The sequence below is a fragment of the Anopheles maculipalpis genome, chromosome X, assembly GCF_943734695.1.
Source record: "Anopheles maculipalpis chromosome X, idAnoMacuDA_375_x, whole genome shotgun sequence".
Lineage (NCBI taxonomy): Eukaryota > Metazoa > Arthropoda > Insecta > Diptera > Culicidae > Anopheles > Anopheles maculipalpis.
In genome coordinates this window covers 9022972-9035513 of record NC_064870.1, presented here as the reverse complement: position 1 = coordinate 9035513, position 12542 = coordinate 9022972, and the positions used below count along the sequence as shown (strand labels likewise).

The following is a 12542-nucleotide window of genomic DNA, read 5'->3' as shown; positions in this document are numbered from 1 at the left end:
TCGCTTTTGATAATTATCTATATAAAGACATTTAGCTCAATAAGTTCAAAACGTAACTTCTAGCTACAAACTTTTATAAGCCTTTTTGCGGATAAAACGGGAACTGATCAAATAGTAACGTCTGTGGTGCTAAACTCTTTCAACAATACCGTCCTGAGTTCTAATCTCACATAAAATTTGAGGCAAATAACTTTTATCATGCACTAGAAAATTTAAATTCGGTTCGGTTATGAGAGCAATTTTCAAGATGCAATTTGCCAATTTTGCCGAATGGAGATCTCGGATCGGACGGACTGTAATAAATTCAAACAATTTCGAAGAAGGGAAAGTATGAACACTTCGTCGTGGCTGCCAAGTTTCACCAGCAGGGCAGCAGCAAGCCACAGTATTACCGATTGCGCGCACCCACCGCATTACATTTAAAATTATGAACAGTGAGGAAATGTGGCATTTATTGACTTGACTAGTGCCGGCACCGGCACCCACTAGTCACAGCACAGAAAAGGCGAGAACAACACACGCAATTAGTTTCATGGAATTGTAAAATTTAGCTGCCCACGGAAAACACCAGTCGTTTGTTGCCGGATTTTCAATGCAATCGGAACCATATGGCCGCCGCAAACCACGCCACTTGCATCTCACTAGTGAATAATTGTTTTTGTGGCTAAGAATAACACGAAATTAGTTTCGAGAAAACCGAATTTCACGAATTTGTGAATGCATTCGAAAGGCGTTGGGGTGTTCGGTTGGACGGACAAAAAATACGCACCCTGCCGCAGCAGCGTGTGTACAGTACAGTACGGGAAATAATGGTGAAAAACATCTGCAGTTTCAACAGTCGACTACCGTAAACAAAGTCTTAAATTAAGTTGACCACCGAAATTTGGAATTATAGTTGCTGGATGACACTTACCGGGTTAGCTTCATAAGTGGGGATTGTTTATTAGGGTTTATTTATGCGGTTCGGAAAATCCTCAACCAGATGGTTAACTTGGACAAAACTCGCAATTGAATGGCGTTTCTAATTTTCTTCAAGTATACCTAGAACCGTGCAATATTAACTGTTCAAAATAAAGATTCTTCGGTCATTGCAATTTTTATAATGCTTCAGTTTTTTTTTTAATAATTTTTTTATTTAGGAGAGACGGCCATAATGTTGTTTAGAACAGGTTAATTAATTACATAAATTATTTGAATACAATTTCATTATGGAGATAAATTTAAATTTATTTGCCCATTTTAATACAGTGCTTAGCATAATTATAGCATCACTTGTTTCTTCACTTCAAAATAGAAACATCAACCACAACCAAAATTATTCAAAATAATGCTTGATTGGAGTAATTTAAATAACACCCAAAAAATTTTCCTCACAATATTTTCATCTTTCTTTTTTCCCATACATTAATACTTTGTTTTGTTTTATGCTGCGAAAAAAAAGCAACAGGAATGCTTTCTGTATCTCTTTCTCTCTCCTTCTCTATCTCTGGCTGCTCACTATAGAGCACGTCGTGACATGGCCCAGTCAACAATAGTTTTCCACGATATTCGATCACTGGCTGCAAGTTCATGTGATCCATCCAACCAACTCCCAAATGCCTCGTACCGAACTGGGGGTTGCTGACGAATACCTTCTTGGCATGAGTCAGGCTTTCGTCACCGTCAGGATGTACGGTACGCCGTACAGTTTAGCAATCTCGTGGCTCAACCCTCACACTTCATACTCGATCAAACCGCCAAAAATGGTCCGGAAGATTCGTTACTCAAATACGCCGACAGTGTTTCTATCGTCCGCTCAGATTGTCCATGAGTGTGCGATAAAGCTCAAATTTCGTGCAATCTCGAAGTTTTGATGTCTAGTATTGTTATTATTTATTAAAACTATTTGCCTCAGGGGCTATACAATCGTAAACTTAATATAATTTTAAAACTAAAAACTAAGGTAGATTGAAAGAACTTGAGTTGAAACTGTATCAAGATCTAAGAAAAGAGCAACATATTAAGAATAGAAAAGCATTAAGAATTAAGTATGTAAGAAACGAAGAAAGTTTAGAACGGAAAGAAGACAGAGAGATGCCAATGCCAAAATGGACAGAAAAAGCATTGAAAAGACGGAAACAAATTAGCAGTGGATCAGGCTTGAGCCTGAAAACGTCTCGATTCCAGTGAGGGGAGCTCCAAAATATGGCACCGAGTAAAGTAGGGTGCCATATTTCGATGAGGGAACGACCAAGAATTCGCCTAATCGCAGTTCGGGTAAAAATTTTTGCCCTTTCTCAATTCGGGCGGTCAAGGCAGTGCCTGAAGGACTCCATAGAGCACACGCATATTCAAGAATCGGTCGAACAACCTCTGAGGATCCGAGAACTCCGAGGATAATTCCGATAAGCCGAATTGATCAAGTTCGCGATGTAGTCGTCGAAAAGAAGCTTAGTGTCAAATGTCACCCTCAGATCGCGTACTTGGGGCACACGACACAGCAGTTGAACCTCCAGGGCTGAGAGGAATGAGAAAAATACATGGCACTACGAATAGGGAGGAACATTTTCAGGTCATCAGCAAAGAGCAGATGGCCGTCATTTGGGGATGATGGAAGAGATGTAAATAACAAATAATTAAACCAGGTAGTGATGTCAGGAGAGAACCCAATTTGAGCTAATTTGGCTAGAAGAAGAGCGTGACATACACTATTGAAGGCAGCCTGGACATCACTGTATATTAGTATTTAAGAACAAATGACACAAAGGACTTAAGATTTGACGAAGTTGACCGACCAGGCATAAAAACATGCTGGGAACGACTAATCCAGGACTTACATTGGAAAAATATCACATAACTCACAGAGTTCGCACCTGACATCGTTGTCCGAAGATGCAACTGTCCCAAGATAGCAGCTGCTGCTTCCTAACCGGGCCCTATGACGGGTTGAGCCACCGAAAAACAGGTATTGATCGTCTCATACACTTTCTCTGTCGTCTTGCCGATGAAGTCAATGTTGTCTGCGAAGCCAAGAATTTGCAAAGACCGGTACAGAGACGTACCACTCGTAGCACGCGCTTGCGTTCGTTTCTGATCGTTGATTGTTCGTCTTTGATCTCTCGACTGCTCGTTCGCTCCCTGACTGATCACAGGGCAGTCTCGTCCTGTCCTTTTCTGATGCTTTTTTCACTCCTCTTCTTCTATTCGTCTTCTCACTGATAGGGCGTTGTGAACCTTACAAAGTTCCCAGTAGACAGGAAGTAGACAGGAAAGTCTTTCCCTTTGACTCAGACCTTCAACAACTGTTTCAACTACTCAGGCAAGTGGTTCCGCTGTATCACGCATCGCTTCAAAATCTTTGATATTTTTCTTTTTCTTAACAAAGAAATAAATACAACCTATAATTAAGTTACTTACTGTAGATTCATTTTAAATTTTAAATGAAATATGCGTCAAGTGCATTAAGAAAATCACAAGCACTCGCATCCCCGCAAATACTACATCGCTGAAGGTTTTCTGCTTTCTTTTTCCACCACACCACGAAATCATCTCTAACACCGTCCCCCCTCCCACCTTCCCCCTTCTACCATAAAGACGGTCACCAACAAAAAATCTATCCGAGGCCTTCCGTGACTTGCTAAAGGGCCGCAACATTCTGCTGCCTTCTCTCTGACACACACACACACACATGACGATCGGCGGGCAGGTGTTTTGTAATGTCACCGCAACTGTAAGTGCTGCCGCTACTTTTTTCGTTTTTTTTTTGTCGCGGTCGTGCGATATTCTGTTTTGAATTAAAATGACAAACCATAAATCGATATGTCTGACCACCGAAAGGCGGTCCCGTGTGCGTGAGTGTGCCTTGAGATGACTATTAAATTCCATAGTTTACACCCGAAAGGGGAAAATCGAGAGGGCTGGGTAGAAGAGCGGACTGGGGGAGAGCTGCGTGATGACACACAAAGAAAGCACCCTGAGCGGGGGGGGGAGGGAAGCGGAGAAAGGGGGAGGGCAGGTTGGTGGAAAACACAACGAAAAACTAACCGCAGCACCATTTCATAATTCCGCTTAGCGACGAATTATTATTAATGTGCCCTCTCGTGACGTTTTCAATTTCTTCTGTCGCCTTTTTGTCCGATCTCTCTCTCTCTCTCTCTCTCTCTCTCTCTCTCTCTCTCACCCGGGCATTCATCTGTATATCGCTCTTTCTAGCGTAAAGCGCGTATCTTAAAAGCGGATTGCGGCACAGGCATTTTTACTGCACACGATGTGTATTGCGCGTTTAATTTTATGCCAGCCCCATTCCCTCCCCCCCCCCCCCCCCCGACCATTTTCCTTTTTCGCACCACTCACTCACTAGATGCGTGTGTCGCGTTTTATTTTCCCTTTTACAACACACAGCTCCTGTTTTAATGTTTTGCGTCCACCGACCGTAACTATCACGCTTAGGCAACAAACAAACAAAAAAAAAACGAAACGGAACGGCCACATAGCTGTAGAGAAGAAAAATTAAATCCGACAGGCAAGATGGGTCGAAAAGTGTGCACAATAAATCTTCACTTTTCCTGCAACGCTGTTACAATGCGCGCGGTGAAGGAAGGGCGCCCCGAGGAAGGGGAAGAAATGTGGTGCGGAAAGTCGTTCGCACTCGGTAGCCGATGTGGGGAAAGTGCGGGGCTGTTGTTGGCTGGAAAATAGTTCTAAACAGTCGCTTAAAGGCTTTCGATCGTCCCTAAGTGTTCCTTCTTAAAAAGCTTTCAAGCTGCCAAAGGGGTGGCTCAGCGATGTAAGTTGGGCTTCCTGTTTGCAAGTGAAATGAGTTAATGTACGTGACCAGTGAGCACGTGACCACTGGAATCGTAATAGTCGGAGGAAAAAGCTTTCGCCACTAAATGTACCCTCTTAAGCAGCTTCCAAGCAGCCGAAAGGTGGCATAGCGGGTCTTGTGATCAAACAAAATGAAATGAAATCAATGATCGCTAGTAATGTGCTAAAACGCGCTCGCTTAAGCAGCTTCCAAGCTGCGGAAGCTATTGTTTGCTGTCGAAATGGGTCAATGTTTTTCTCGCTTTATGATGCAGCAACGATCACACGATTATTCGCTCACCTTAATGCCGACGAGATGACACCCTGCGCTGAAATGTAAGCCATTGAGATAATCCATCGACGGTACCGCAGGCGGCACCGGCGGGTCAGCAAACGACAGGTATGGGGCGATAGGCTCTCTGGCTATCTCTGGCTGTACGTGCGCCTACTGTCTCGATCCTTTTACTGCTGCTGCTGCTGCTGCTGTGCGCTGCCAGTCCGCTTCCCGGACACCATCGCGATAGGGAAACAAACAGGAAATCCCAACCGGAAGCGGAGCTTTTGTTGCGTTATATCTTCGCCTCTCCTTCGCTCGTGTTTGTTGATGGTTGTCTCGATTTGATTGACGTGGTTGCCGAGCCGGGGCGTTTTTTTTTCTACCCCTTTCGTTGGGACGTTACTTTCCAACCATATATACGCAGCGCGCACACTTGTAACACACACGCACACTCACACGCGCAATTAAAGCGCACCAGGTATTAAAATGAAGGGACGGAAGGGGGCGAATTCTTCACGCAACAGAATATTGAAAAACATAAAACAACTTCGAGACAAGAAGTTACTAAACAGCTACTAAAACGCATACAAGGCGATCCGTGGCGCTTCAATGCATGGCTTGTACGAATTTATTTTTTGCTTTTCACTCGTATCAATATATTGCTCTATCTCTTTCCACTGTAACGATCGGATGCTGTTTGCATCCAATTTTTCTTTTTCCCTTTACAGCTAGCGTAAAACTATCGGTTGATTGCGAATATTTTGACACTTTTTATTTTCTCTTTTGGGTTTTCACTCTTTTTTCTTGCGCTTTTCCACTTACGAACTTTGTTTTGATTATTTTTCTACTGGCTTTTTAGTTGTACCATTCTTGCTTCTTCTTCGCGTTTTTTGCTTTCTTACCAAGGACAGCTTCTTATATTCTTCTTTTCAGATTGATTTTATGTTACAAAACTGCTTTTAGCGCAATTTAAAGCGCAAACGAAGAAGCGGTTTGATCTTCCAAAAAATCAAACTTTTTCACACACGCACACACACCCACACTTTAGGCAGTAGAGATGCTTCATTTTAAAATTGTGTAAAACATCAGTAAAATGTGTCTACAATATTAAATGTTGAGATGAAAAACGCCTTAACTGATCGACCAAACTCAACAAAGATCGTCCAACATTCTAGCCCCCAGCCATGAAAAAAATCATACAACTAAGAACAAAAAAGAAGAAAAAAACCACCCCTATTTTTATGTGCATGTGTGTGCGTGTGTGATGCTGCTTTTACTTTTGCGAAACAAAAAACCAACAACAGACAACAACAAAAGCATTAAAAAAAAAAAGCAAAAATATTTCAACTACTCGTCGTTGACGGATATGGGTGTAAGAGATGACGCAGACTCTTTCGCACACTTGAAGCACGCAACCTTCGGGCTCGAGCGTCGGCATGGTTGAGATCCTTTTTCGCATCCCCTCTCACCTCACCCCCCCCCCCCCCCCCCAACACACTCTCCAATAACGGCTACGCACGCATGTTACGCAAGCCAGCGAGATTATCATATTGGCAAATTGGCAAACCGGTGGGTGAAAGGTTCCGAAGAGGAAGAAAGCTTTAACTTTCTTGTATTTGTTGGTAAAGAATAAGAACAATACTCTGGCACACAAACATACAAACATAGGAAATGTAAAAAAAAAATGCTCATTAAAATTATTTCCCATCGTACTGTTGTTCTCCGATTTTGCTCTGATGACCTTACAATTACGGTACCATTTCTAAGTGCAAAGATGAAATAGGGAATTAGTGTGTGTGTGTTTAGTGGCAGTGGAAAATCCGTGCGCCATTTTGCTTTTCTTTTTTCACCTTTCTCTTCATCGGTTTGCCAATTGGACACAATGTTACAGTGATATCATTAAATTCAAACAACAAAATTAAGAAGAGAACTTTTCTCTTCCTCTCTCTTTTTCTCTCGCTCTCACACACACACACTCTCTTTCTCGCTTCGACTTGAAGGAAAGAAATTTCAACTAGTTTCTTTTTTCCTGCCCTAACATTTTTCGTTTAAAAATTAAGTACCAAAGCAAATAGAAGAGGAAAAATGGAAGGCAAAAAAACCAGCGCGCTCGAGCGCTTAAGATTTATTTTTCCCTCGATTAGACAGCCGCACAGCACGGTGGCTAATGTGGAGCGAGGGGCGTGTGGGTTCGCTGGTTGTGTGACAAAACAAACCAAAAAAAAAAAATTAAATACTCAACCGGCGCCCCACCGCCCCCTTCACAAAACCCGCAAAAATCCCAACACCCCACTCTCGAACTCGAAATCAGCTCGGTATCAAATGATTTAAAAATAAGAAAGTAGTACAGGATGGGGTCTGTTTTTTTTTTTTTTTGTTTCGCTTTTAGTGGGCAGCAAGTGTGTGGAAGAAGAAAGGGAGAGGGAGGCCCGGGAGGGAGGGAGGGAGGGGGGGGGGGGAAACTGCACCCGAATTCGAACAACATTCGGTGAAAAACGCGCGCGCGTAGATCACGTATTTGCACGTGATCTTTGCTTCACAAAATTAATAGTAGAATGAGAGTAATTTTTTTTTGTAATTTTAAATACAAAAAAAAATTTAAATCCTTTTTTCAGAATGGGAAGAGTGGGGAAGGGGAGGAGACACAAGTGGTTGAAAAAGACACAACGAAGAAAGCTTTAGAACAAAGCTCTTTTGGCATGGGGGGGGGCATACAGGGCTGAACTTTCCTTTGCTTGAGATGGAAGATACAGTTCGCAGCTGGTTAAAAACAATGTTGCCGTTGTAAGGTTCGGCAGGTAAGTTGTAGTGTTTCGTGTGTGCGTGTGTGTGGGTGGTGTATCAAGTGTTGCACGGTTGCACGATTGCACTGGTTGATTGAAGAGTCTGGACTGGACACCCACCCCCTTGAACACACACACTGACACACACACACACAAGCACTAATATTCACACGAGGTTGAGGCCGCATACACACGCACACACACATACACACACACACACACCGAACCGGAAACGGTAACCAAGCCTCCAAAAACGCAGCGCGCGAGAGAGATTTGCTTCGCGTATCGATGGGATGGGTTAACGCCGCCCTAAGCGTTCGCGGACACTCCGACACTGGTACTGGCCACTGACTGGTTCCCGGCCGTCGTCGCCAGCTGCCAACGCGATCTTGCACACCGAGCTCTCTCGCGCCAATGCTGCTCGGTCGGGGTTGACGCGCGACGACGACAAACGATGACGATCGAGTAGCGAGTACGTACTATCGCACGACTTTTTCCCAACTGAGATCTCGCTCCGTTTGTGTGTGGGTGTCTGTTTGCTACTGTGGCGATGTATCTGAGGCTACACTGCCCCCCCCCCCCCCCCCCCTAATGCTCCTGCCATGTCCACCCGCATCGCAAAAACGTATCCTTCCCTAGCAAGATCCGCAACTTAGCCGAGACAAAACCCTGCCAGCCAGCGTAGAGTGGGGACCGGCCACACATCATCATCATCGCGCGCCACCCGCCAACCCCTCCGCGCAAAAACAGCCCGCCAGCGCTTCCTCCTTTCGCTTCGACCCACGACGGGTTGGCGACGCTCGGTGGACGCTTGATGGGTGCCACGGGGTCATACCCCGGTCTCTAATCTTAGCGCGAGATGGTGAACGCGTTCGCGACAACAATTGGCAGATTGTAGCTGGCAGCCACGGTAGGGAGCTTAGCGCAGCGCAGCGAAATGAGACGATACTACGGCCGCTATTACAATTGGCACCGGTAACCGATATATCCCGGTGTTAGGGTCCCTTTGCCACAGTGTTGGGTGGCGAATGGCGGTTACGGTTGTCCCGAGTCGGTGGTATTTTGACGGAGGTTCTATTTATCTCACAGACACCCAAACACCACACTCTTAGGCAACCAAAGCCGAAGAAGGTCAAGATCGTAAAGCTGATCCAGCCGGTGCATTAATGGCGTCTACGGTCTCGCTACGCTGTCGCTGCGAAGATCTAGTGTGTTCTAGTTTGCGTGTTGGATGTGTTTTCTTTAATTTTTTTTTCTATTTGTCATAAACTAAGGATTATTTTATAAATTAAATATTCTTCATTTCATTCACTATTTTTCTCTACAACTTTATAGCACAGTGTCTTTCATACTGTCATCTGTTTTTCCTTTGTTTTTTGTTTTTTAAATTATTTTACAAAGTGAGCTTATTTAAATGACGACATAATTTGATCTTGGGACAACTCGATGCTAGGGGCAACAACGGTCTTCACACGGCAGGACCAGAGTTCAAATCTCATCCGGGCCGTTTTTCCGTAGTGAGAGCTGACTGTGTAGTATCCAACTACGTAGTATCAACAAATCCAGTAAACCCTTAGATGGCCGACTAAGACCACCTACAATTGTAAGAAACATAAAAGTGAGGTTATGGTACCGATTTACAATTATTCGACTTGTTTTTTTGTGGAATTTGAATATTTTAGGAAAAAAGCGCTCTCTGTTATTCTGATGACAATATGTTCGAAACATTGGAGCATCTCCTCTTTACCCCTTTTCGCTTAAATTTGTTCCAATTCTTATAATAAAAGCAAGTTAAGTTTGAGCTTGGGTGTTGAAAAACCTTCTACTAAATAATGTTATGATCATGCCTATTAAAAATATCGACAGATGTAGTCTGAGAGTCGGATATAATTTCGATATAGAAAAGAGCTTGCATCACTTGAAGGCTCCTATACACTATGCATCACACAATCCGCTGGCGACAGGCTCGCATGCAGGTTGTTGTATCGTTCAACCATTACCGATCGGCGTTTGTTGATGTCACGCAGCCCCAAAATCTCTACCAACTAGAAATAAAGCGAACGCACGCCCCAGACGCGAGAAACACCTGATAGAGTATCGGGCCCGTATCGTTCGACGTCGTCATCATCAACATCTTCGCCGTCGTAGTTCGTCACCGCGAACCAGCCCAACTTCACCACCTGCACCCATCATTTTGGCTCATCTGGCAAACGCGATCGCGTCAAGCCACTCACGATCGTTTCGTTTTTTTACGGTTGCTTGCCCTCGATCATACTCCCGCTCGTCCTCACCCTCATCCTGCCTCCCGCATCCGGCGACTGTTTCACCATGTGTGTGTGTGTGTGTGTGACTGTGTGCGCGCCTCTTTTATCGTTCCCTCAAGACCACCGTACCGGATGATTATGTCGATCTGTGTTTCTCACTCACCCGATCGGAGCGACAGTTTGATCTTCGCGGTTCAACACTTTGCAAACGGTCGGCTTTGCGCGTACGATACCCCACACCGATGATCAAGTATCCTTCCCCGGTTGCTGCTACTACTACACATACACACACACACACACACACCCCTCCGTCCTTCCTCCATTCTCTCTTCCTCATTCTGCCTGCCATCTGGGTACGCTCATCCGTTCGGTCGCTTCACCGAACGCGCTATAAATACGCTGTACGGGGTGGATAAAAATAGTCCCTTAACGCCGCAGCCACAGCCGCGTGACCGCGAAAATGTCGCGCCAGTGTCGTTGTGTGAGGGCTGGCTAGTCACAGTTTGCTCCTTTTTTTTCCCCCCTTCCCATTTGAGTAGGGAAGCTATCGTTAAGGACGGGAAGGGGTTCCCGTGTCCCATGCTGCGGCTGCTGCTTTGTTTGGGGTCCCGATTTGGCCCCGATTTTGTTTAGATTGGCTTAGCTGCGTCAAGAGTCTTCCTGCAAAGTGGGGGATTTCTCTGGATTCGACTTGCAACAAAAAAAAAAAAAACATTTGTTTGCAATTAAAAGTCTTAACATCACAGCCTGTTATTGTGCACGAGAACACAAGAAAAATTGAGGGCAGCCATTTTTATGGCGGCCATGTTGAAGAAGAAAGGCATCAAATTTTTACAAAGCTGATTATTTAATTTATTCGTTTTTTTATCGTCTCTGTTTGCAAACGCTTCTACTCGCACACTCTCTCTCTCTCTCTCTCTCTCTCTCTCTCTCTCTCTCTCTCTCTCTCTATCTCTCTATCTCTCTCTCTACCCCACTACGCCCCCTTTTGACCACCCCTGCCACCTTCACGTAACATTCCGTTTACGTGCATGAGAAGAAAGAATTAAGTAACGATTTGTCGACCACCAGCAACTTCCGTCAGCAAAAAAAAATGGTTGGAGTCCCCTCCAACATCTCCTCTTTCCTTCCACCTCGCCCATTCCCCTGCTCTTCATCTTGCTTCCTTACTCTTTCTGTATCTGATCGATGATCCAGCTTAACCTTTTTCCTTCACCTTACAAGCACACACCCCCCCCCCCGCCCTCACCTTCCCCCCATTTGTCGAAGATCGTCAAAGTCAATTCATGTTTGTGTCCCCGTTCGTCAGTGCCGTCAGTGACAGTGAAACGTGAGCGTGAGGATCTCTAGATGCCCGCGCATCACCGGGGCCTTCGCTACACACCCGGTGTGCCCTCCTATACAAGATCGGTGATGGGGTTTGCTTTTCGTTGCTGTCTTTGCTGTCGTTTTCGGTAATGGTCAACAGTTACAGGCGTTTGTAATCGGGGTTGTCATGTTTCTCATCAACGTCAAACTTTTGAATGCACATTACCCTTTTCTTGTGAGATGTGACGATGAAGATGAGATGGAAGAAAGAGAGATATTTAGAGAGAGAGGGAGAGAGAGAGAGAGAGACAGAGCAGATTTCATTTTGCTCGGCGGAATGAAACATTATTAGCTTTTAGGCGAGGGATCCAGTGCTGGAGATGACAGCAACGCCGGTTTTCCAACGGCAGCACTGTTGAAGCCCAGTGCTCCTATCCTATATCGTATCCTATCCTATCCGGACTGTTTCTCTGGTAAGCCCTGATTAGTGATGGGTTGTCTCCGGAATCCGCTTTCAGAATTCGATCATTTCAGTCCGAGCAGCCCAGAATCATCTGAGGAATCGTCGGAATCCTCAGATCCTTTGATCCTCAGATCCTCAAGATCCTCCAGACGAATATGAGAGTATTACTATGTTCTGTTTTCTTTTTGATTTGATGATTTTTCGTTCATTTCCTCCAACTTTTGATCTGCGTGGTCCAAGCTCTAGGAAGATTTTGTTACCCTAAAAGTGCATCTTAGCGCTCAATAGGCATTAAACCGTACTGTCCTTCCTAAGAGCTACAGTTCTCTTTTAACAACAGAGTCCTCGTTGGGCGAGGGAATAACACCAAATGATCTTCGCTCGAGGATGGCCTATGCTCCGGGCATTTTCATAAACAAGTATGATCATTTAGACAAAACAAGCCTGTACTACATACCGGAATGAACCTCTGAGGAGGCCATTGGCTTCGGTGTTATTAGTGTGTCCACTGAAGCACTAATGATGAATGCAGAGAGACTTTCGGACCAAAACTGCATTTTTACATACACCCCAAGTGCTACTGAAGCACTGCGCACTCTCCAATGGCTGTTAATAGTCAGGATTTCCTTACCATAAAAATAGTACATTTTGACATGACTCCA

At 44.6% G+C, this 12542-nt stretch overlaps 2 protein-coding genes across 6 annotated transcripts in view; both read right to left on the bottom strand.

The window, feature by feature from the left end:
- LOC126568426 (potassium voltage-gated channel protein Shaker) overlaps nucleotides 1–12542 on the bottom strand; it is a 416918-nt gene that overhangs the window by 111662 nt on the left and 292714 nt on the right. Inside the window, exon 1 of one of the 5 annotated variants that reach the window (XM_050224950.1) lies at nucleotides 5087–5172. The exons of the other annotated variants lie outside the window; for them this stretch is intronic. Coding sequence (XP_050080907.1) covers nucleotides 5087–5130 — 44 coding nt within the window. The 5' untranslated portion in view covers nucleotides 5131–5172. Of the gene's footprint in view, nucleotides 1–5086; nucleotides 5173–12542 lie in introns of those variants that run through there. 5 annotated transcript variants of the gene reach the window in all.
- Nucleotides 1–12542, bottom strand: part of LOC126563177 (synaptic vesicle glycoprotein 2B) — a 383950-nt gene that overhangs the window by 305534 nt on the left and 65874 nt on the right. The gene's annotated exons all lie outside the window — the stretch shown is intronic.